The 25,962-nt window shown below is 35.5% G+C and overlaps 1 protein-coding gene across 5 annotated transcripts in view; it reads right to left on the bottom strand.

The window, feature by feature from the left end:
- Positions 1-25,962, bottom strand: part of ST7L (suppression of tumorigenicity 7 like) — a 155,259-nt gene that overhangs the window by 77,874 nt on the left and 51,423 nt on the right. For 2 of the 5 annotated variants that reach the window (XM_087445453.1, XM_087445464.1), the window contains exons 12-14: positions 17,480-17,630; positions 14,234-14,326; positions 7,474-7,613 (exon numbers count right to left, since the gene is read on the bottom strand). In XM_087445453.1, coding sequence (XP_087301579.1) covers positions 7,474-7,613; positions 14,234-14,326; positions 17,480-17,630 — 384 coding nt within the window. Of the gene's footprint in view, positions 1-5,684; positions 7,614-14,233; positions 14,327-14,891; positions 15,078-17,479; positions 17,631-25,962 lie in introns of those variants that run through there. The other 3 variants (XM_087445469.1, XM_014780023.2, XM_087445479.1) reach the window with 3 other exon arrangements.

Here is a 25,962-nt window from a genome sequence, read left to right as displayed (position 1 = left end):
CCAACAAGGGCTAAATCCCAAAGGGATCAGAGTGAAGTAAATAAAAAGTCCAGCTGAATTTTATCAGAGGGCAAAGTTTCAACTCTGAGTACCCCAGCAACCAAAGATGAATTATTTATAAGATTAGTAAAGTGCCTTCATCCACACCCCAGCCAGAGAACATTCTTCTATCTTACTGTGACGGAAGGAAAAACAGCAATGTATCTGCCTGCCAAAAACAGTTGTGGCTATACTCTAGATAGGAGTCTAACAACACTGAGGGATTAAAATTTAATTGTAAAGCTGCTGCTACCTGAGAGTAAAAGCTTGAACTCTGGCCTCAGAAAGAAATTGGGACTCCAGCGTACTGAATAGATGAAAACGAGCTGGCATGTTTCTAACAAAGAGTGTGAGAATATGCTTCCTTTTTAAATTCTCCCCCAAACTGCTTCTTTCTCTGTATATCATATTGGTAATACGTAAGAGTGCTCAATGGGAATATAGCCCCTTTCTACACTTTGAATAGTACGTACACGTTTCATTTCCAGAATGCTTGAAATTACAGGATGAGGTCAGAGGGTATTTATGTGGTCTGACTTCTCTAAATATCAGTTCTCTTAATTTTGTTGAGCATCATCTGAAGCCCAAATAATTTCTTTTCTTGAAGCTGGCTGTCAAGATGGACCTAAGGCAATCTAATGTTATTATAGAACTGAGAGAGATAATTTTATTTTTTCCTTAAATTCAGATAGAATACCATTAACACCCAATCTTTCATTGAGGCCTCATCAGCATTAAGGAACATACGTAGGTTTCCTACCTATTGGTACAACTACTATAAATACACCTGACACCTAAGATCCCCACGTTAGCAAAAAATACCCAAGAGTTATGGTATTTTAGACAGAAAGTTTATTCTGTTCAGTTAAACTTCCCCCATAATCCTTCACATTTACCCTTTGATTCTGAAAGAGTGATGTTGAAACATAAGATATACATTTATACATTATATTAAGACTTTTTTTTTTTTATTTCAGAGAGTCAATCAAATTCCCCCTGAATCATTACAAACAGTGCCTACTGTTTCTTTAGTATTACTGTACATTTCAGACAATTAGAAAGGCTGAAATTCTTTATACAGTTGTGAGTATATAATATAAATGAGCAAACAGCATTCTTTCTTAAGTGGCTTGCTAGCAAGAACAGGAATGAAATTAGAGTGAATCAGTTTGAAAGCAGAAAAGCAAATGTGCATTCTTTATTTTAAAGTACCAGAGTTCATCAAATAGGCTTATACTGTGAAGAGTTCTCCAGGTAGCTTGTCTACTTGTGTCTGCCTTTACAGTAAGTAGTTCTGCAACCTAAGTGCCCTTTCTATTTTCTGACAATCCACGTTGGCCTCTTCATTTAAAACTCTTCTCCAAATTCATCTCCTATAGGAAGACTTTAGCAAAACCACTTTACTATCACCACTCCATCATTCTATATCCGCTCAGCATTACTATATTTGGTTTGAAATTTATTCTTTTGTACTTGTTTTGGTGTAAGTTAAGTGATATATTATTGAAACCAAGCATATATATCATGAGTACAGAGCTATCTATTGTGTGATTTCAAGCAAATCACTTAACTTTAATGACTCAAACTTCCCCATTATAACAATGGAAGATCACAATCTGTCTCACAATGGCTCTAGTAAGAATAAAATGAGAGTATAAGTATAAACTCTTAAAAAAAGATAACTAAATGAAGTCCAAATTACTCATGGTTTAGAATTGTAAGTTAATAAGTAATCATACTAATTTAATAATAAGTATAATTTAATATTAAGTAGGCATACTAATTTAGTTCTTTTGAGCATTAGAAATTTGATTGGTAGGGGAAGGAGCAAAATTCCACTCAAGGAAAAAGCTAAAAACTATTCCTCAAGATTATAATTTTCTTCTGTATCCTATTATTCTCTGCATTTAGAGGACTATGCTGGGTCTTCAAAAAACAAAGATGTTTTCTAAAACAAAAATTAGTAGGTTTCCTAATGTGAATTCTAATATCACTAGTGTAATCGGTTTGGAATGAGCGATTTACATCAATATCTAAACACAGCGCTTCTAAAAACTGCTATGTAGTCCATTTGCCCCAAGTGCTAATGATTAAGCAATAAACATATTAGTAACAGTTAGTGACAAGATGTCCTAAACTTTGGCACTGAGACTTTCACTTTGGGCGGGAAAAGATGATTAAATATAGTGCCAAATAAATTCAGGGAGAGCTTTTGTGAACTTCATAATTGACAGGCACATGTTAATAGGCAAAGAGGGTGCTTTCCAAAAACTTCAAAACTGAATTAAACCCTGAGGAAAGGATATAGACATGCATTAAAAAGTACATTGTCCTAACTTTTATTCTTTTTTTTTTTTTCCTTTGAAGATTTCTGTACTTAGAAAACTTGGATAAATAAGAAAATTAGCAATTTCATAGATTTCTCGGTCTAATTCTTTTTGACGGAAAACAATGAGGATGAAGCATGAGAAATACCCTTATACGAAGTAGAAAATATCTTTTCTCTTGCTACAAATATCCCAGTTAATTAAGAAAAGCAACATTGGAATATGCTAGACTGCCCAAATAAAGACTTCAGCGGCACAAACATGGGAACAAAAATGTAAACATTTAAAAATTTTGACCTGTCACCTAATAGGCTCATTTTATTATCAGGATAGTCTCTGGGAAATACCTCAGCTTTATTACTGTGTAAATAGCATGGTTACAGAACAATATTTTACAGGAATATAAGCTCAGTTACAATGCAAAATGTTTTAAAAGCTCTATCAGTTCTTAGGAACTAAAGAAGTCTCACAGCTTTGAAAAATAATCCATTTTGAAGAAATTTATTTTAATTGTCAGTTTAATTTCTGAATGTGGCCCTATGTATTTAATAAAGAGGAATACAACTATCATAGGTTTTTAGTATTAATGAAGTCAGATGGAGAATATAAAAAAAAACTTTCACCTATGAACATATTTCATTTCACTGGTTATGACAATGGAAAATTAGGAACCTTTAAAAATAATAACATTTTTCTACTCATATATATCAATATATAGCTATAATTGCCTATCAACTCCCCTAGTTATGAAGATGATCTTTGCCCTGGAAAAAATGATGAGAATAGTGGACAAACCTCCTCAAAAGTTTTGATCACTATTCAGTAAAAGACACTTGGCATTTATATCTGCTTATTATTTTTAAAAATGTAATCTGAAAAGAAAAATGTTAATTATTTTTGGGAAGGGGCTGGAGAAATCCACGTCAGACATTCTGTAGAGAGGTCTTTTGTTAGTGTAACATCTGACCTTCTATATCTTTGGAAATCATACAACTTGGCTAATGCAGTTCTTAAAGAATTAATCAAGCAGATTGTTAGGCCCTAGTTACAGTGAAGCGAGCCAATTATGAGTTGCTCAGAAATGCATCACTGGCATGTCCAACCACATTTTCCCACATAAAGATTAGTAGAAATATGTGGAAACAGGGCCCATTCCCACCTCAGCAGAGCTATAATATGTGTTCACTGAAACAAATTTCAACCAAGTTTTGCCTTAGTGAAACAAACAATTTATTTGGGAATCTTTTTGATTTCTGTCTTTACCAGTAACACCTTTTTCTGCCAACATTGCAAAGGCTGTCCTATTTAGTTAAAACCCAACTATGGATTTTTATATTCAAACACACTTTTGAATTCAGAGCACTAAGGTCACATGCCACAAGCCTGAATTCATCTGTAAGTTAGTGAAATCTCCAAAGACCATCTTTAGTCTTTTCACTGTTGTGATAACGCCCTCCCAAGGCTTACTAAGAAGAAAGCTTTTCTTGCAAGAGAGAAATGAAAGGGGCCAGAGAAGATGAAGATTGGTTCTCTAAGGACAGGACAGTGTTGCTTTTAAATAAAGAAGCTCCTTTCAGATAAGCAGAATCAGATTCTAGTTCATTTGGTTTGCTGGCTACCCTTACTTTGAACTCTCATATTTAACCCAGCAGGCTTCAAAGCAGGTGAGAAAATGCCCTACCACTTAAAAGCAATTTTTCCTTTTTCAGGAATTCTAGCCTTGGAGAATATCAGTTCTCATATCAGCACATTCCACATCTCCAGGGATTTATGCAATTTTTTTTCATTGCTCTATGTCTCCTATCAGACGAGGTTTTCATCTCAGCCAGGAGAAAAATCAGGGAAAAAAAAGTACTAACTTGCTGAAAATGAAGTCTTATTCCACATAGCTTTAAACCATGCAAAAGGAGAAGGCGCACTAAAACCACTAACTATTCTAGTTCATTCCCTTCCATTTACTTAAATCTGATGTACAGAGAGGATTATTAAAAATCATTAATCCCTAGTGCCTTGCTTCACAGAAAAGCAACTTTTGTAAAAAATCCATTTTAACAAATTCAAATTGAGTTCACTCTAGCATGTGAGCTAATACAAAAAAGATATTAGATGAGGAAGAGACAATGGTAACAATGGAAGAAATTTAGGAAATTTTCTTAAATTGCTTTGCCTTACCAAATAGAAGAACAAGTATGTTTCCAAGATTTCTCATTGATTTCTACTGTATTTGGCCATCAAATATCTGACTTAACAGAAAATCTTAACATAGGCAGTTTGCAACTTACAAATAGGTTCTGTTCTACAATGTAGTTTGCCAGTGCCTAGAATTTGAAACATTTCTCCACTTTCTGTGGTTCACATACACATGATGTACCAGAAGTATAGTACTAACAGTATTGGTTAAATGACACTCAACCACCATTTATACTATAACTTCTATGGGAAAATGCATTTTGAGTTTACTATTTGGACATAGTTCCTCCAAATGTGAAGGGGATAGGGTTTCCCACTATAGCTGCACTTTGGTGATGATGATGACAAAGACGGTGTCGACAACAGCGAACACTCACCTAGTTTTTACTATGGGCAGATATGGTTCTAAACACTTGACATATTTTAAACTCATTTAGCCCTCACAAAAATAGTACTATTCTCATTTTACAATGAGGGGGAGAAAAGGTTAAGTAACTTACCCGAGACTGCACAGCCATTAAAGTGTCAGGGCTGGAATTCAAAGCAAAGCAGTCTGGCTCCAAAACCTATGCTCATAACTACTCTGCAATGCCGCCCCTTCTCCACTGTGAAGAGGTGGCACTATCCTGGCATTCTAAATTCCTCTTATTGGGGGTAGAGCAGAGCAGGGCTTCTCAAGCTTTAAATGTGCATATAGGATCACCTGGAGATCTTGTTAAAATGCCAATTCAGGAGGTCTGGAGTGGTGCCTGAGGTTCTGCATTTCTAACAAGCTCCTGGGTGATGGTGATGCTCCTAGTGCATAGACCACACTTTACTAACTGTTAGGAAGTAGAATTTGAGCCTCTAGTTCCCTAGCTGGCTATCTGTCTGTTGAGGCATTTATACATTGTGTTTATAATCTGGAGATTGCCTATAACGTAATCATTTTCATTAATTCTTAAACGGAACATGCCCTTGGAACTGCTGCATACCAAATATTGGTTTGCAGGTACTTTCTGTAAATACTTAGCTTTAGGAACTTAAAATGTACACATAAAGGCCACAAGGATAAAACGTGGCTGTAAAAGTTTGCTCTCAGGCACATTTTTAACACTATACATCATGAACTATACGAACACCAAAAGATAGAAAATAAATGCCTGTTTATTGTTCATCAACTAGCATCACAGTAAATTAATAACTTTTGGTCTAAAAAAGAAGTTTCTACTTTAAAATGCATAAGTATTCATTCTCAGACTGTGCTAGAGGAGTGCTAAGGAGCTTGTGCTATGTAACCTTAAAGGCTCTTCTGGTTCGTCAGTGATCTCTTAGGTACAGGCAGACACTATATACCAATGATGATGGATAGAACAGATAGTGAGCACATTCCACATTAATTTCAGCCAGTACCTCATGTAAGTACACTACTTACAATAGCTACATATCTATTCCAGATTCTAGGTCTCCCTGCTTGTTATATTTTACCTCCTTCCCACTATCTAAGGAGCATCTCTCCCACTGCTTGCCTGTGATCTCAAATAAACAGCTGCATATTTTTTTCCAGTTGTTAAATGGATGAGATTCCCTTTCTAGTCAATTTTTTTTCTATGCCAGATTACACAGTAAGGTCATTTCAGTATGAGACAGACTTGGCTCCCCAGTCAGTACCACTGCAAACAACAGAGTTATGGTATGATCACTAAGCTTCCTTTTCACACTAAAAGGAAACAGAATAGTCAGTTTCCAACTCAAATATCTATACTCCCTGAACACCAGTAGAAAGTCATTCTTCTTGAAGCTTGACCAGAATCAAGTGCAGTTTCAGACTCCTAGGCCTACAGCCAGTGGCAACTTAACACATTATACAGTTGACCTTCAGGGAAAAAGGGAAACCAGTGCTCTTACTACTGGTGCCAGAAGAAAACCAACTAATCGTTAAGGTACAAAATAAACTATTCTTAAGGCAAGAAAAGAAATTGTGAGGAAACAGGGAGTTAGAATGGAGGCATATAGAGACAAACATAGAAATTACATTACCAAGTAAGGGCTACTGTGTCTACAGTAATCAGTGCTTTTCTATTTGGGAATATAATGCATCAGCATTTTCTTTTTGGGTTTGAACTCTTATGATCTGGTGAAAATGCGAAGACATACAAGAAAGACACGTTTTATTAAAAGGCTTGGAGACTTAAAAGGACTTATCTTTGGTAATTTCACTTTAAGCCAGTGACATTAATTATGTTTATGTAGAAGAGTAAATAATCATGGGATACCCTCTCTAATATCAATCCTCAAGTACTTTCTGGACCTGGGTCAAGAAATGGGGAAGCACTTCAAAACTAAAGGGTAAAAATGAAAATAAAGCTCTATATATGGTTCTAAACCCAATGTTGGGGAAGGTCAATAAGAACATGCAGATACAATAACAGGGAGAACCTTTGAGTAAAGAGGCACATTCTGTACCCAGGGCAAATGTCCCATATTTCTCATCTTACCTACCTATTCTCCATCCTAGTTGTTCTCTTGAATTTAAAGTTCAGCAAATCCTTAGAACTAAAGATTTCATTTAAAAGGAAAAATCAAAAGGCTTGTTACAAAATAGGGAAATTTTTTAAATGCCAAAAAAATGCATTTAAGAGTTGGATTATTCTTTAGCTAGTAATAAGTGCTATGTTTACCATCAAAAGTGATCTACAAAGACCAATTTTATAATGTTATGCCATTGTATTCTTTAAGCTTTTAAGCAACAAAATATAGCTCAAATCACCAAAAACTTATGTTTGACATATTCATGGCAGCAACTTTACAAATCAATTCCTTTAACTTACTATAACAAATATCTTTCACTGATCAACTGGTTTAGCACAAACAGATCAGAGATGGTTTCTTGTGTGTTTTACAAATACTCTACACAAGTCCTTGAGATCATACTTACAGCTTTAGCAAAAACACCCATGATTTCAGGAAACTGGTGTGTGAGAAGAGCTATCATTGCTGTAGAAGAGCACAGTCCTGCTGTGAAATGGATGAAAAAAGGAAGCTCCTTCTTTGGGTAAACAGAAACATGATGAAAGGCTGCAAGGGAGAAAAGGTAGAAATGGATTTTATTTCAGAATACAGTGTAAGCAAGGCAGTTTTAATATCTTCAGATGAAATCTATTTTTAAAAACAAAAAAGGAAAATAATTTTTTTAAAAAAGAACAAGAAGTCTCTGGCCAAGCAAGGTAGAAGAAAGTTATCCATTATTGATTCTAGCATTGACAGCATATCTACATAGCCAGATGACTGTGCTGGGGACTGGGAATAGGACGGCATCATGTGAAAGAACATTAATTGTAAAGTCATGCTGAGGTGGTTTTGAAAAAGCGCTTTGTCACTTATTAGCTGTGTGATCTTGAATAAGTTGCTACTACCCTCTAGTAGTTGCTATGGAGTTGTTATGATGAACACTGGAAGCCCTTAATAAATATGACTTGTTATAATTCTTGCTCTTGGGGAGCTCAGAGACGAATACAGAGATCAAGAGACAGGTTATCATCAGTTAATAATTTTACCCAGTTATCAATAAGTGTTCCATACGTGGCATTTCATCGAGCACTGTAAAAATCGAACTAGAACACCAAAGCCCTAGGATTCTGAACATAAATGAAGTCCCTTGTCTTATTTTATCACAGGTAATCACTTTTCTAATGATTAGATATTTCATTACCAATGGTATTAAAGCATTTATAGCTTATTTGAAATTTGAAAATACTTGAATAACAATGCTGAGATAAGCCGATTGCAATGTATGGCACACAGTAGGTGCTCAATAAATGTCTGGCAAACTGACAGCTATTCTGGGACTACATTAGTCCAGGAAGTTGACCGCTCAGGGCTGGACACAAACCCAGGAATTCCTGATGTAATATCCTGCATAAGTAAGGGATGACTAATTCAGTGCTGAATCAAGGTCAGCTATAAATTTCACTTTTTAAAATATGATTCACCTAAGATCACACCTAAGTTTCCTTCAGTAGCCATAATGTTTTTTCTGTCTTATACTATATTGAGAAAGTATATACCAAAAACCAAACTCATTAAAAATTCAGAAAATTTCCACAGCTTTGAGTCATGTTTAAAGTTTTTTGTTTTTTTTTTGTGAGGGAGATCAGCCCTGAGCTAACATCCGTGCTAGTCCTCTTTTTGCCGAGGAAGACCGGCTCTGAGCTAACATCTATTGCCAATCCTCCTCCTTTTTTTCTTCCCCAAAGCCCCAGTAGATAGTTGTAGGTCATAGTTGCACATCCTTCTAGTTGCTGTATGTGGGATGCGACCTCAGCATGGCCGGAGAAGCGGTGCGTCGGGGCGTGCCCGGGATCCGAACCCGGGCTGCTAGTAGCGGAGCGCGCACACTTAACCGCTAAGCCACCGGGCCAGCCCGAGTCATGTTTAAAGTAAAAGCACAGGGCCGGCCCTGTGGCTTGGTGGTTAAGTGCGCGCGCTGCGATGCTGGTGGCCCGGGTTCGGATCCCGGGTGCGCATCGAGGCACCACTTCTCCGTTCATCCTGAGGCCGAGTCCCGCATACAGCAACTAGAAGGATGTGCAGCTACGACATACAACTATCCACTGGGGCTTTGGGGGGAAAAAATAAAATAAATAAAATCTTTAAAAAAATAAAAAATAAAAAAAAATAAAGTAAAAGCACACCAGATCTGTATTTTTTTAAAAGTTAGAAACATTAGAAGCTGTGGACAACATTGTGCTTTCAGCACCCAAAAAACCAGCAGTCCCTTTTGCCCTATCCCTCAGCCATGAGAGGCCAACTTCTTCCAGCAAACCTAGAGAAATAAACCATGGTATTTGTGAAGATAGGGAACAAATACTTATGTATACCAATGGTTACTATAATTGCTATCGCATGAGAGACAGCAAAATTAGTAATATTAAACTATATAGCATTTTATGGTTTACAAAGAGCTTTAATTTATATTAATTTGTTTGATTTTTTTTCAATAACCCTAAGAAATAATATTATTCCCACTTTATAAGGTAGAAAACTGTACAGCTTTTAGTAATATAATTTTCTAAAATATGAGATTTTTATACTGTAGGAGAAACCTAATTATTCCTTTTTGGATTGCTTTCTGTAGATGTGTTTGTCCGTCAATGTTTGGCTAATACATCAATATAATGGATGGCTGGTACAGAAACACTCCCTGGAAGTAAAGTTCAAATTTCATCACTGGTTTGTAGAGACAAAACTTATCAGGAGGCATAAAAGACAACTAAATAGCTATGTGAACTGAGGGAACAGTTCAAGTCTGAACTTATATGAGGTTCATAAGAAAATACCAGAATGCTGTAAGTCATATCAAGGTTGAAGGAGAACTGAAAACAAAAAACATTAAGTACTCCTGGGTATTAGATTCCACATTATTAAAAATTTGTTCATTCTACCACAGTCAGAGACAGAAAAAGTACTCTAAGAACATACAATATAATCAAACGAAACCCCCCAGATATCCCTCCTCTCCTACATCCTGGAATTTGCAAATGAGTAGCAGCACCCTAGAAATAATAAAAGCCTGCCAAAAAGTAAATTGTCTGTTCTTATAGCCTATGGCTCTGACAATGCATGATAATAACCCTGATTTTATTCATATTGCTATGTAAAGTTGGCCTTATATCAGGCAACCTTTGTAATAATTTAGGGAGTATTATTTTAGGCTAAATGTATTAGCCTAATATAATACACTCTTGCAAATTGATGTTCCATAATTAAATAACTGGTTCCTTTGCCTTAAATATTCTTGTTCCTCTTAAAATGGAAAAACAAAAACAACGACTACCACCACCATCCTAGAAAAGAAAATAAAATTTCTCTCACTAACGACCTTCTAATTGCCAAAGTCAATGGATTCTTCTCAGTAATTACCTTACTTAATATCTTAGATACTCCTCCTCACTTAGAAATTTTTTCCTCCTTTTAATTTCTAGGATATCTAGTTCTGGTTCTTATCCTGTCTTTCTGACCACTCCTTCACAGGATCTTCCAGACTCCTTATCAGCCACCCATTCCTTAGACATTTTTGTGCCCCCATGGTTCCACTCTTAGTTTACTTCTCACTCTATACAGTTTCCCTCAGTGATCTCATTCATGTAGGAAAAATGATGACTCCCAAATCGGTTTTGTGATGTAGACAGAAAGAGATATCAGGACTCTGGGTAATTTTATTTACACAACCTGATTCTGTCCCTAGGCCATGGCTGACTGTACCAGGGATGAACACCTGGGTAAATCTGATTCTCTCTCCCAGAAGTTTTAGTAGTGGGATTGAGATATTATTCATTTTGTATTGTTTGCCTGACTGATGACACGTAAACTCAGAGCTGTAAAGGGGCATCAAGTTTGGCTACCTGAGTGTCCAAGCAGGGAAAGCCAAACTGCAAAGAGAGAGAGATAAAAATGAAGCAGATACATTGAGAGAAGCAGAAATGAGAACTCATACAAAGAGAAGATGGAGTTGGGGAAAGAAAAAAGAAAGTGAGAATAGGAGAGACTGAAAAAGACAGCCAGAGATAGAGATATACAGATAACTGACTCCTGGAAATCCTGATATCCTTCTAGTTCCTGGTTCTAGTCCCTTCTGAGATCCAACTGTAATTGTTGCCTTTGGATTCTTTGAGAAAATCCAGTCTTCTTCAAACAAATTCTCTTTATTTTTAAGCTAGTTTGAAGCAGCTCTCTATTATTTATACCCAAAGAATGCCTACAATATTTACTATATTTAATATAGTATATATTAATACTATATATTAAATATATTTATATATTTTTAAAAATATACATATTATACTTACAAAATATCTTATTATTTAGAGATATAAAATATAAAGACTATGTATGTGTATATGTTAAACAGATTATGTAATAAAATATTTAAGCATATATATATATACACACACACATACACACACTGTTAAAAAAAGAGACAGGCCCAAAATGGAGTCACTTGTGCTAAGCCCACATCACCAAATGGAGACTTAATAGTTAACCTATTTGCAGTTTCAACCTCCCCCAGGAATGTATCTTAACCAGTCAGTTTGGAATTTCCTAGTCAGCAGTAGTGAGGCAATCTGTCTGATAGATCCCTTTTGTCTCCTAAAGGAAGGTGACGCTGCCTGAAACAATCCATTCTTTTCTCCCTTCTGCCTACAAAAGCCTTCTGTTTTGTACAGCTCCTCAGAGATTCTTCCTTTCTGCTAGGTGGGATGCTGCCCGATTCATAAATCATTGACTAAAGCCCATTACATCTTCAAATTTATTTTATTGATTTGTTTTTTAATAACAATGGGTGAGATGTTACACATGCAACATACTCAAAGCCTGAACTTTTTACTTCCCCTACTCCTATTCCCAAACCTGCTCTTCCTGCTGTATGATAGATTTACCATGCAAGTCACCCAAGTCATATTTGGGAATTATCCCTGACCTTGGAGAGATAGGTACTCCTGACTCCAGCTTTCTTATAATCTATTCCATATATTTAATACATTGTTTATCAGTTTTTCTATTAACCTGTGAGCAGCTTAGGAGTTCACAGTAGGGTAAGAAGGAAAAGATACTAATATTTAAAATTTTTATTGAGTACTTACAACGTACCTGGCATGTTTATAAGAATAAATTAATAAATTTGACTAATCCAAACGATGTGTATTGAATATCAATTTTTATGGTGAACATTATACAGATACATAGAAGGACAACAAAGAATCTTGGCCTTCAAGTTTTCAATCTAGAAGGGAGAAATTAAGAAGTATACAAAGCACTTTGAGAGTTCAAAGAAAGAAGAGATATTGTTTCTTCCAGACTCCTTATCAGCCACCGATGGAGGAAAATAAAAGACCCTGGGAGAAAAATATCAGCCTGCTCAACTTCTACAATCTCTTCTAAATTTTCATCTATCTGTTTGAACTTTCAGCTCATTAAATTTGATGGTTGTAAAACTGCAACTTTCCTTCTTAGACTTCAGTGCTAATGGCCCCAGAACTGTAAAAACTATGGCACAGGTTTATATCATATAAAGAAACATGGTGCTAGTGTTTATAACCTTCAGCATGCTTACTCATTGGTTAAATCATAAAAAGAAAAGTTAAAGAGAAACTTACCAGTCCACAGAGAAAAAGAGTGAGTGGATAATAAGGCAGCTGAGACAAAAAGTATACTCTTCTTTTGAGAAGCTGGCTTCCTGACAGCAGGGATTAGATGGAAACACTCTCAGCAATCATAACCCTACATATTTCTGGTTCTCCTCTTGACTCTTTGATTGGTTTTTTTAAACTGAGAAATGTGGTCTCTCATATTTCTTTCTTCTCTGTAAAGACGGTTTTAGCTAGTCTGGAACCTTTACCTTTCCATATAAATTTTGGGATCAGCTTGTCAATTTTTGCAAAATCTTTGCTGGGATTTTGACTGGGATTGTACTGAATCTACAGATCAATTTGGAGAGAAATGCCATAGAAATAACATTAGGTATTCCAACCCATAAACATGGAATGTCTCTCCATTTATTTAGATTTTAATTTCTCTCAGCAATATTTTGTAGTTTTTCGTGTACAAGTCTTACACTTCTTTTGTTAAATTTACTCCTAAGGTGTTTATTCTTTTTGATGCTATATGATTGGAATGTTTTCTAAATTTCATTTTTAGATTGTTCATTGCTGGTATATAAATATGCCATTGAGTTTTGTATGTTGATATTATATTCTGCAACCTTGCTGAAACTGCTTACTAGTTCTAATAGTATTTATACGGATTTCCTACATAGACGATCATGTCATCTGTGAATAAAAACAGTTTTACTTCTTCCTTTCCAATATGAATGCCTTTTATTTCTTTTCCTTGCTTGATTGCACTGACTAGAATCTCCAGCACAATGCTGAAGAGAAGTGATGAGAGCTGACATCCTTGCCTTATTTCCGATCTTAGGGAGAAAGCACTCAGTCTTTCACCATTAAGTTTGGTGTTAGCTATGGATTTTTCATAGATATTCTTTATCAGGTTGAGGAAGTTCCCTTTTTTTCCTAGTTTGTTCAGAATTTTTATCATGAATGCGTGTTGGATTTTTGTCAAATGCTTTTTCTGCATCTATTGTCCTTTATTCTATTAACATTGTGCATTACATTTTCAGTTGTTAAACCAACCTTGCATTTGTGAGGTGAATCTCACTCACTTGGTCATGGAGTATAATCCTTTTTACATGTTGCTGGATTCAGTTTGCTAATATTTTGTTGAAGATGGTTGTGTCTATATTCATGAGGGATATTGTTCTATAGTTTCCTTTTCTTATAAGTCTTTGGTTTTGGTATCAGGGTAATATTGGTCTCCCAGAATGAGTTGGGGAGTGTTCCTTCCTTCTTTATTTTCTGAAAAGAATTTGTGAAGGATTGGTATTATTTCTTCTTTAAGGTTTATAAGATGACTGCTCTTTTTAATATCTTTAATCTTTTTTCCTTCATTGCATCCAGCACAAAGTTTTACCCAAAAAGTATTTGGGAATGAACTGAATTATGTAACAACATCCAAGAAATGGTTAAAGTAGTATTTAAACAGCATCCTGAATTTCAACAAAAGGCATTTCTAAAATGGGAGAATACTACGAAAAATAATCTCACAACTCTAAGTTCAAGAAAACTAGAATATTTACTTACTAGGTAATAGCTCTCTATCAGCGGTCTCTGTGCAGCTGGGATAAGGGTAGAATAGATGGCCTTTCTCTAATGGGTATGGAATCATTCTAAAAGCTGAGAAAAAAAAAATACATATGTTGGCATTTAATTCAGACTCATTTTCATCCTATACTACAGATCAAAGCTATTTTGGAGACATATTTTTATAAAGTTTTCACATAGAATTTTATTTTCTTTTTTAGAGACACATTTTAGATGAAAGAAACAAAGCAAAAGAAGAAATAAGGGGAAGAATAAGATTTATTTAGACAACAGTGAATGGTCTGGCTGGAATACAACTAAAGGGAGTAGTGGATAATAAGACTGGCTGGGTCCTTCTTGCCTCAGTCTCCTCATTGCAAACACAACAGACTTTGGCCAAAATATGAATTTTGTTTTGCCACAATAAAAAGCAGTGATTTGTTCAGAGTCACAGAGCAAATTAGTGATAACACTAGGAAATCATTCATCAAGATGATTATTCATGAAATACAGTATAAGTCATAGACTTATTGAAAACTTCCTGTGTGCCAAGCAGAACAGTAGGATTGAAGACACATACAAGATGAATGAGATACAGTATCTGGTTTTGAGGAGCTTATAGTAGTGAAAAAAGCAAAAGAAGGTCTAATTACCCACAGACATTCAGCTCCTCAGTTTTAGTAGTCTCAGTTTCATTAATCTGTATATCGTCAGTGTCAAGCACAGTGTCTGACCCTCAGCAAATGGTTAACGTAGAGGTTTCCAAATTTTCTTGGCTCAAGGATACATGGTGCCCTTTGTGTCTCAGTAATTTTTTATGACACCCCTAGGCTGAAAGAAATATCTAACAATTCCACTTATTAAGTAGTGGGTCCAAACAATTTTAAAAGTTTATGTTCTAACAACCTAGCAGTGATTAGAAAAAAAATAGACATAAATTAATAGAAAAAGTAATTATTTCATTTTTAAATAACCATCATTTCTTACTAATGCAATGTATGAGCCTGTTGGGCACTGTATAACTTCTCAAACCTTGAATCAGATTGAACACCACCATCCTCATTTCCTGTTCCACAATGATTTTTGTGTGGTACTTCTTTTTTTGTTTTTTTGTGAGGAAGATCAGCCCTGTGCTAACATGTGCCAATCCTCCTCTTTTTTTGCTGAGGAAGACTGGCCCTGAGCCAACATCTGTGCCCATCTTCCTCCACTTTACATGGGACGCCACCACAGCATGGCCTGCCAAGCAGCGCATCAGTCCGCGCCCAGGATCCGAACCGGCAAAACCCAGGCCACCGCAGCTGAGTGTGCACACCCAACCGCTTGCACCACCGGGCTGGCCCGTGTGGTACTTCTTTTAATCACAGCAATTAACAAAAACCCAGCTTTGCGAAGCTATGACAACATTGAAAGAAACAGAGAATGGAGAGCCACATAATGGTGAAACCATAAACTCTCTAGAGCTAAGAGTTTGAATGGTGTCTGACAAATGTTGAGTATTGCTGTGTTCTACTGAAAATTTAAAATATGCTGTGGCACTCTTGTAAATTTGCTGCATTGCCCCAAGGTGCCTCAGTACAAAGTTTAGGAACTGACGGGATCAACCAATTTTAGTGAATGAGCACTGAATTTATTTTTGAATTTTTGATAGCAGAGGTATACTTCCCAAGAGAATTATTATAAGGATTCACCTGATAAAATATTTTGATTAAGCTTCTTCATTTTCTTAGTGATTTTAAGAAGTTACAAATAAGAGATCTGGTAGTAAACTGAAAAGCAGTCCAATTTTCCAAAGAAGATGTACAAATGGACAATCAGCATATAAAAAGATGTTCAACATCACTTATTATTAGGGAAATGCAAATCAAAACCACAATGAAGGGCTGGCCCCGTGGCTTAGCGGTTAAGTGCGCGCGCTCCGCTGCTGGCGGCCCGGGTTCGGATCCCGGGCGCGCACCGACGCACCACTTCTCCAGCCATGCTGAGGCAGCGTCCCACATAAAGCAACTAGAAGGATGTGCAGCTATGACATACAACTATCTACTGGGACTTTGGGAGAAAAAATAAATAAATAAAATTATATTAAAAAAAAAAAAACACAATGAGATACCACTTCACACCCATTAGGACGGCTATTATCAAAAAAAAACAGAAAATAACAAGTGTTGGCGAGGATACAGAGAAAGTGAAACCCTTGAGCATTGCTGGTGGAATGTAAAATGACACAGCTGCTATAGAAAACAGTATGGCGGTTCCTCAAAAAATTAAACAGATTTATATGATCTATAAATTCCATTTCTGGGTATATACCCAAAAGAATTGAAAGCAGGAACTTGAACAGATATTTGTATACCCATGTTCACAGCAGCATTATTCACAATAGCCAAAAGGTGGAAACACCCCAAATGTCCACTGACAGATGAATGGATAAACAAAATGTGAAATATACATACAATGGAATATTATACAGCCTTAAAAAGGAATAAAATTCTGACACATGCTACAACATTATGCTAAGTGAAATAAGCCAGATATAAAAGGACAAAATATTGTATGATTCCACTATATGAGATGCTTAGGGTAGTCAAACTCATAGAAACAGAAAGTAGAATGGTTACCAGGGGCTAGGGAGGAGGGAAGAATGGGAAGTTATTATAAATGGGTATAGAATTTCAGTTTGGGATGACGAAAAAGTTCCGGGGATGGATAATGGTGATAGTTGCACAACAACATGAATGTACATAATGCCACTGAATTGTAAATTTTAAAATGGTTAAAATCGTAATTTTTATGTACATTTTTCTACAATAAAAAATATTTTAAAAAAGAATAGAATTGATATTAGTTGTGAGAAAAATAGTTTCACGTTGTACACATCTGAAAACAAAACAAAACAACAGTCCAATTTAAAAAATATTAGAACAACAGCTCAACCACATTAAAAAGCTTACCAACCAAGGGATGTTAAGTTTTCACTTTCTTTCCTTACAAATATGTAATTTAAATGAACATATGGCAGAATACCGTAACAGTTTCTCATTCTGCTTTTCCTAAATGTAGCATCAATATAAATACATAAAGTATTTCTTCTACCAATAAACCAAATATAACACTATTGAGTTCACTTTGAAACCAATCTGAACACTAAATCCTTATGGAAACTCAGACAATCTCATTAAAAACGACTGCCTGTGAATGCAATGAATAGTCAGAGAGATTAGCATTACATTTGGAAAGAGTACTTACTGCCTTCCCATGTACACTGTAACAGATTAAGAGCACCTTCTATTCGCTTCCAGTGCTGAAGATGAAAGAAAGCATAGGCAATTGCTTCACTATCACCCCGTTTCAGAATGTGTTCTGGAGGTAAAATTAGACTTTTCATCTCTAGTAAATACTAGAAAAATAACACACAGACACACCACAGAAAAAAGAAAGATTAAATTATTCAAACACCCACGAAAATGCAGATTCAAATTTTATAAAGCCAATTTGATTTAAAAAACATTAAGCTAGTTGAAATGACTTGAGAGTCCTACTGACAAGTGTATAAAATGCTTATATATGCAAATTCCAAAGACTAGAATATTCCTATAGATAAAAATAAGGTGATAAATGGCTTAGGTGTGACCTTGCTAAATACAAAATGAAAACTTGAGCTGAGGAAATAACGTGAGAGCAAATATTTATTTTTCCAAAAAAGAATTAAGTGTAAAAATTATAAAATACAATTTTGGAACAACACTTTGTGGTAACATTCAATTCTTTTTTTCTCTTATTTCCATTTTACAGATGAAGGAACTTAATTATGAAGAAGTTCAATTAAATAAATATTTACTGAGTGCACTATATTTGTTAGGGAACACCAAAAAACACTCTATTCTCTGGAACTGTCTAAGGTACTGAGAATAACAGATTTTTTAAGTTAATAATTATAAATAGACTGTGCTGAGTGCTTCATTAGAGGTATAAACAATGTATATAGGAATATGGATAGGAAGTATTAATTTTTTTTAGTTTTTTTATAACAGCTTTATTGAGATACAACTTACTTTACAATTCACCCATTTAAACTATACAACTCAATGGTTTTTAGTATATTCACAAATACGTGCAACTATCACCATAGTCAATTTTAAAACATCTTCATCACCTCAAAAGGAAACTCTATACTCTTTAGTTATCACCCTCTACTCCCCAATCCCTCCTAAGCCCTAAGCAACCACTAATCTACTTTTTGTCTATAGATTTGCCTATTCTGGATATTTCACACAAACAGAATCACATAATACATGTTTTTTGTAACTGGTTTCTTTCACTTAGCATAATGTTTTCAAGGTACATCTATGTTGTAGCATATATCAGTACCTCATTCTTTTTGTAGCTGAATAATATTCCATTGTATGGATATAACACATTTGTTTATCCATTCATTATCTGATGGACATTTGGTTGTTTTCACCTTTTGACTATTATTAATAATGCTGTAATAAACATTCATGTACAAGTTTTTATGTGAACATCTTTTCATCTCTCTTGCGTATATACCTAGGAGTGGAATTTCTGGGTCATTTGGTAACTCTATGTTTAGGAGGTATTAATTATGACTTAGGGGCTGAAAATAAACCACTTGGAATTTGGGATTTGAGCTGATACATAAAGATGGGTGGAATGTGGATGAGCAGATTGGGGAGTGGTGTGGGGAGAAGAATAGGAGAACATATTCAAAGTACAAGGCCAACTTCAACCAAGACACTGAGCCAAGAGAGCATAGTGCAAGATACATTTAAGGGATTAGTGAGTATCCCTGTTGAAGAAGTTAGAGCCTATCAATTCTTATTCACAAATGAAATTAAATTCTATCTTAAACTCTTGAAGAAAATACTTGCCTTAATATTGCAATCCATAACAAAAGCTGTATAATCAGTTATTACAAAATGTACTAATTATATGAAGAAAGATGCAAAATTAACCACTTGTACATGATCTTTACTATTAAAATGGTCAACTTAAAACAAAATCTTTAAAAAAATATTTGGTTAGGGGCCTGCCCGGTGGCATAGCAGTTATGTTCGCACACTCCGCTTCAGTGGCCCGGGGTTCACGGGTTCAGATGCTGGGCGCGGACCAACACACAGCTTGTCAAGTCATGCTGTGGTGGCATCCCATATAAAGTAGAGGAAGATGGGCAAGGATGTTAGCCCAAGGCCAATCTTCCTCAGCAAAAATAGATTGGCCACAGACGTTAGCTCAGGGCTAATCTTCCTCACAAAACAACAACAACAACAAAAAACAAACAAACAAAATATTTAGTTAGCTAAATACTTACTCCAAAGACTGAGACTAGAGTACACTTCCCCTACTAAAATAAGTGTGAAACAATCTCTTTGGTTCTAAATAATTTGATACCAAATTATGAGTCATAAGATCCAAACAACATTAACTTCTGTAATAAAATATAAAAAAGACAAACATTCCAGAGGTGTCTCAAAAGATATATTTTCACATTTCAAATTCCAAGTTCCTCAGGTTGTTACACAAACTGAGATAAACAACATAAATTAAAGAGTTGAATTTGTAAAACTGCTACAAGCAGGAAGAATCTTAAAAACAAAAAGCTGTAGTTTCAAAATTTAAGCCTTAGGTTATTAATCAATATATATATACTCATTGTATTAATACATCTAAAATAATTTTCTTTTTTGTTTATGAAATATGCCTTTCCAACATTTACTGTGCTTAATGCCCATCTTTAATTATTCTTACTCCTATACCCCAATAAGGCTGAAATTAAAAAAAAAAGATAAAAGAGATTAATTACTCTTAGTCTTGATGTCTCTGGCTCTTTCCTCAAAGTGTAAGAATGCGATCTGCTCATCAATTTATTTTAGCAGATGTCACAAGCTATGAGATTATTTACTAATCCAGTTTGGGGACTTAACATTTCCCATTCAGTTTCTTAAAGGAATGCAGCAGAGGTTGTGTCCTGGTCAAGCAAAGCCCATTTGCTGCCTGGTTGGGTTCTCTCCCTTTAGTGCCTTGGGCCTATATTCAGGAGGATAATATTCTTTCTAATCCTCTCTAATCCTTGCCCATTTTTTTAAAACACAGTAAAAGATCACTCGCACCAGGCGGCTGTGGGAAAATGGACTCAAATAGCTGACCTCTGACATGACTCCTTATGCTCTTTGCAAGTGCACTAAGAGCTTCTTCAGTAGGAAGCAAAGAAAATGTGGCAATCACAGTGGAATCTCCATCATAAAAACAGTATCTTATTTTCAGAAGAAAATTGTTTAATACAATTTTTCTTATTTTCAGAAGAAAATTGTTTAATACTTAATCCAAGTCCTTCCTATTAAAATTCTGCTTCATTTTACAGATAGAGACAAAATATCTCTAATTATTTTCAGTGATTTTTAGAACCCTGAAGCTTTAAACTAAACCCTATCTTGGTAGCCACTTAGCAAATGGTAAGCAAAGATATTCAGTTAAAAATTATTCAGTAAAACTTATAAAAAATATCAACTTACTATGTCAATAAAATACTTTTTGAACAGCAACTATGTATCTATATTTTCACTGTTTAATAATCTAAGTGACAATTCAGATAGTAATCAAACACATAGCACACTTAGGAAATAATACTTCAGGATTTTACATTAAAAAATCTTTGCTATTTAATGATTAAAAAAATTTTTCCTTATGCTACCTTAGTTTTTATTATCGTGTCATACCTACCAGCAAAGATCTTTTTCAATTTGCTTTAAAGCAAAGCCATTCTTATTTTTGAGTTTCTAATAAGACATTGAAATAAAATTTCACTCTCAAAATTTAAGAGAAAATTTCCAGTTAACGAAAATGTATTTAAAATAGATAATTATATGATTATTATTTTATCTCCTTCACAAACTGCTACTCATGAATTTCTGCTATCCAGCATAAGCTATAAGTTACTGCACAATAGAAACCATATCCTTCAATATTACAGCACATTGCATATTATACTACCCACAGTAGGCAGTAAAATACTTATTAACTGACTTGATCTGATATATATAGCTAAAATGTCTTCAAACTCATATTTCAGTTTTTACTTAAAAATATTTTCTAACTCTCTGGGGAAACCAAAACCAAAAAAGTTCTGCTGTGCAGACTTTACTTTTCTACGAAGAATATGAAAGGTTAAAAACTGAGGGGTGGTTTGTTTTGTTTTGTTCTCTTTTTCTGCTTATGCAAGTACATGCTCAGTGTACAAACATGCAAACATTGCAGAGTTACATAGTAGAAAATAACATATTACAAGATTGAAGAATAAAAGAATAAAGATAATCTGATTTGTGTTTGTCTGGATTTCTTTTTTTAAGCATAACATACTGACTCTATTTTTCTTAAAAATAGGATCAAGCCATTATACAACTCACTTTTACTTCACAATATATCTGTACATCTCTTCTTGTCTCTATATAGCTCTAACTCACTATTATTTATTTATTTATTTATTTTTTGGTGAGGAAGATCAGCCCTGAGCTAACATCTATGCCAATCCTCCTCTTTTTGCTGAGGAAGACCAGCTCTGAGCTAACATCTATTGCCAATCCTCCTCCTTTTTTCACCTTTTTCTCCCCAAAGCACCCCCCAGTAGACAGTTGTATGTCATAGTCGCACATCCTTCTAGTTGCTGTATGTGGAACGCCGCCTCAGCATGGCCGGACAAGCAGTGCCTTGGTGCGCGCCCCAGATCTGAACCCGGGCCGCCAGTAGCGGAGCGCACGCACTTAACTGCTAAGCCACGGGGCCGGCCCCCTCACTATTTTTAATTGTTGTATAATATTTCATTAACAGCTGAGTTATTTTACAAGTTAAAAAATAGAGTCCTGCTGGAATTTGGCCTCCTAAGAGGCCAAAATCGATATCATTAAGCAAAACTCATAAAAATATTAAATGGCTTAAAAATTCCAAAAAATGATGGGGTCTAAAATTTTACTTTCTTTAACTTAGATAGGCCTTTACAGCAATGCAGATCTAAATTAAAGACATGTCCAATTACCAAACATTTACTGAATGCCTGTTATGTGCTAGGCAGAGCATCAGACATAAAATGCTGGGTAAGACACGAGTTCTGCTTTTCAAAAAGCTCACAGGGAACTAAGGGAGACACATATAAACAAACCAAAAAAATAAACAAATAAAAGATATGATTAAGGTACTGAAGAAACAGAGAAGAGAGAGCCATAATCTCTGCTTGAGAAAAGTGGGGAAAAAACCTCTATACAGGAGGCAACAGATGAACAGGGTCTTGAAGAATGCCAGGTGGAGCAGAGATTGAGCATATGTACAAAGGTAGGGAGACATGATGAGACATGACCAATCCAGGGAATAGTAGCACTGAAATAAGGAGCAAGGCAGAAATAGCAAGGAACAAGGTTGGAGACAGATAATGGGCCCAGACAGTGAGGGGCTTCTATATATGCAATACTAAGGGGTTGGTCATTATCCTATAGGTGATAGGCAACAAGCAGAGCTCTTTAAGCAGAGAAGATCTGCTATTTAGGTAGACAACTCTGGCAATGGCCAAGGTGGAGAGGGGTTGATGGTAAGGAGCCCAGTGAGGAACCTGTTTTAATAGTCCAAGCAAGAGATGGTAAAGTATTTGAGACTATTTCTATATCTGTATGTTTAAAAATGCACAGAAAATGTCTGGAAATATATACACCAAACAAAAACAGTGGTTACTTGAGAGAAGTAGAATTGGAAGAGGAAAAAATAGAGATTTTTTTACATTATAGACTTCTAAATGGTCCGAATTTTTTAAAAAAGCACTCATTACTTTTACCATAATAACAATAATAATTTTTTAAAGAATAGGTACTGAAGGTACAAAATGGTCAGTGACAGTGGGGATGGAGTAGATGGCTAGATCTGAAAGACATTTCAAAGATTATAATGAGTTGGTAATTTAGAAAGGGCAGAAGTAAAGGTTAATGAAGAGAAGAGGATAATGAAGCTATAAATCAAAGTATAGAAATAAGGAAGGAGAGGCTAGTTGGAGAAGAGAAACACATTAAAGTTGGAAACACATTAAAGTGTCTGAGGTACCTATTAGATATCCAGGTAAACCTTTCCACGACTAGATGGAAATGCAAGTCTGTTAAGGAGGAAGGAAGCCAGAGTTAAAAGATACAGATTTGGAAATTATCAGCAAATAAAATACAGTTGAGGGCCGGCCCCGTGGCTTAGCGGTTAAGTGTGTGCGCTCCGCTGCTGGCAGCCCGGGGTTCGGATCCCAGGCGTGCACGGATGCACCGCTTCTCCGGCCATGCTGAGGCCGCGTCCCACATACAGCCACTAGAAGGATGTGCAACTATGACATACAACTATCTACTGGGGCTTTGGGGGAAAAAAATAAATAAGTAAATAAATAAAAAATTAAAAAAAAAATACAGTTGAAGACATAAACCAAGGCTAGCACCTAGTATGTGCTACAGGACCTTCCATATTAACTCCAAATCATCTTATTGTTATATCTGGAATAAATCAGAAATTGCTTGGGACAATTGTAACTAGTATTCAACTATGGACAATATACTCAAATAACTACTCAAGTCTCTTGCTTTGCACTAAAAATATAAAAAATTAAAGCTACTTCCAAAGTAGCTCTATAGCTACTTATAGTTAAAAAGACATAATGATGTATGGTCTGATGATTTCTTTTATAACTCTAAAACCATACCTATGCTTATACTCAATCACTTTAATTTTGAATTGCTTTGATCTTTACAATTTATCTTTAGATTACTTTGTTTCTTATTACTTTGTAAATCTTACAACAGCTTTTGACCAAAAGCAATATAATTCTGACCTGAAGTAATGATAATGCTTTATAATCTTCCTCTTAAAAGCAGAGGTTCAAGAAAAATCTCTCTGAAGGCATCTGGAAATTAAGGTACTTTGCTCTTGATCAGTCATGCACACCAAGAACCAATTTATCTCTGCAATTAGTTTTCTCAGTGCACATTCTATGAGATTGGACAGGCAGGCTGAATGCAAAGAGTCCACATGGATGTGTATTAGCGGGGAGACTAAAGACAGTTCCCAGAAAGAAAGTAAACAGAACTGCTATATGAATAAACTGAAAGAAAACATAATACTACTTAACAGCCTCAGGAGCAAAGAGAAAATCATCTTATATTGAAAGGAGAGGGAAGGGAGGCTAGAGAGGGCATTTGCCACAGGAAAACTCCTTTCCTGTATAGCACCTCAAGAGACAAGCCTTTCACATCTCAACTTTTCCACCTAGGCCACAGTACAATGTAACGCAAAGGCAAAGGCAAAGGCCTCGGCCTCACTGTGCTCTAAGTTCAGGTCATAGAATTCAACACCACTTCCGGTTTTCTCCCTTTACTCCTGTTATGCCACTCAGAATCTCAATTGAGTGCCTGTTTCCTTCTTATCTTTTATATATGCTGCTATAACATAGGTAGTTTGGCCAATGAAATATAAGCCTGCTGCTAAAGAGCTAGTATCTTCTCTAGTGGATGAGACTCATAACATCCTACAGGCTTCAATTTCTGATCAACCAGAGCAGATTTTACCTTTTATGTATCAATTTATTTTTAAAATTCCCCTTGCACTTAGAAAAGCCTCCAAGTACAGTCTGCTTTCTTGGCAGCACAATACTAAAAACAGTTTTACGTAAAATAAGAAATAATAATTTCTTGGGGCTGGCCCAGTGGCGTGGTGGTTAAGTTCGCGTGCTCGGCTTTGGCGGCCTGGGGTTTGCAGGTTGGGATCCCTGGCGCGGACAATGCACCACTCATCAAGCCCTGCTGTGGCGGCATCCCACGTACAAAACAGAGGAAGATGAGCACAGATGTTAGCTCACGGCTAATGTTCCTCAGCAAAAAAGAGGAAGATTGACAGAGGTTAGCTCAGGGCCAGTCTTCCTCACAAAAAAAGAAAGAAAAAAAAAAGAAAGAACAATTTCTTGACACTACAAATAACATATTCCTAAACATATACTCAAGTTGTAGAGATTTACTAAACAAGTTTTTGTTATTGGTTTGTTTTTAATGTTCTACTTTATTCTTCCCCTCAAGGGCTTCTTCTGTAAGACACAAATAAATTGTCCTCAGAGTATTAACTAATTCAAATTAGTTAATGCCTAAATATCTCAACATCTTCACCTTCACCTCATCTCAACAAAGGAATCCCCAAATCTTACACATTCTAAGGCTATAAGTACTAAAAAAATATTCACAAAGAAAGAGTACATACTGGAACAGCTTAAACAGGAAGAGAAAATGGTAAGAGAAGTATAATAAAGCAATGATTGCCATGAAAATCAATACTGTTGCCTGACACTCAGGCATTGTGTTAAGCACTTCACATATATCCTTTTCATTGAATCAAAAGGCATGATACTTTGACAGTGCTTTCCATGCTGAGTCAGATTCTTTTTTCTTTATTGAGGTATAATTTAAAAACATTAAAACGCACAGATCTTAAGTATGCAGTTCGATGAGTTTTGACAAATGGAGACAAGCAACACCTAAATCAAGACATAGAACATTTCCATCGCCCCAGAAAGTTCTTTCCAGTTAATCTCCTATCCTGACCGCCTGAGGCAACTACTGTTCTAATTTATATCACTATAGATCCCTTTTCTTGAACATCACATAAATGAAATCATTCAGTATGTATTCTTTTGTACAACACTTTATTTTTGAGAT

Source organism: Ceratotherium simum, chromosome 2, assembly GCF_057802395.1.
Source record: "Ceratotherium simum simum isolate JZ-2026a chromosome 2, ASM5780239v1, whole genome shotgun sequence".
In the NCBI taxonomy this organism is placed as follows: domain Eukaryota; kingdom Metazoa; phylum Chordata; class Mammalia; order Perissodactyla; family Rhinocerotidae; genus Ceratotherium; species Ceratotherium simum.
The sequence above is the reverse complement of the archived record's forward strand: the minus strand, read 5'-3'. Positions and strand labels throughout refer to the sequence as shown.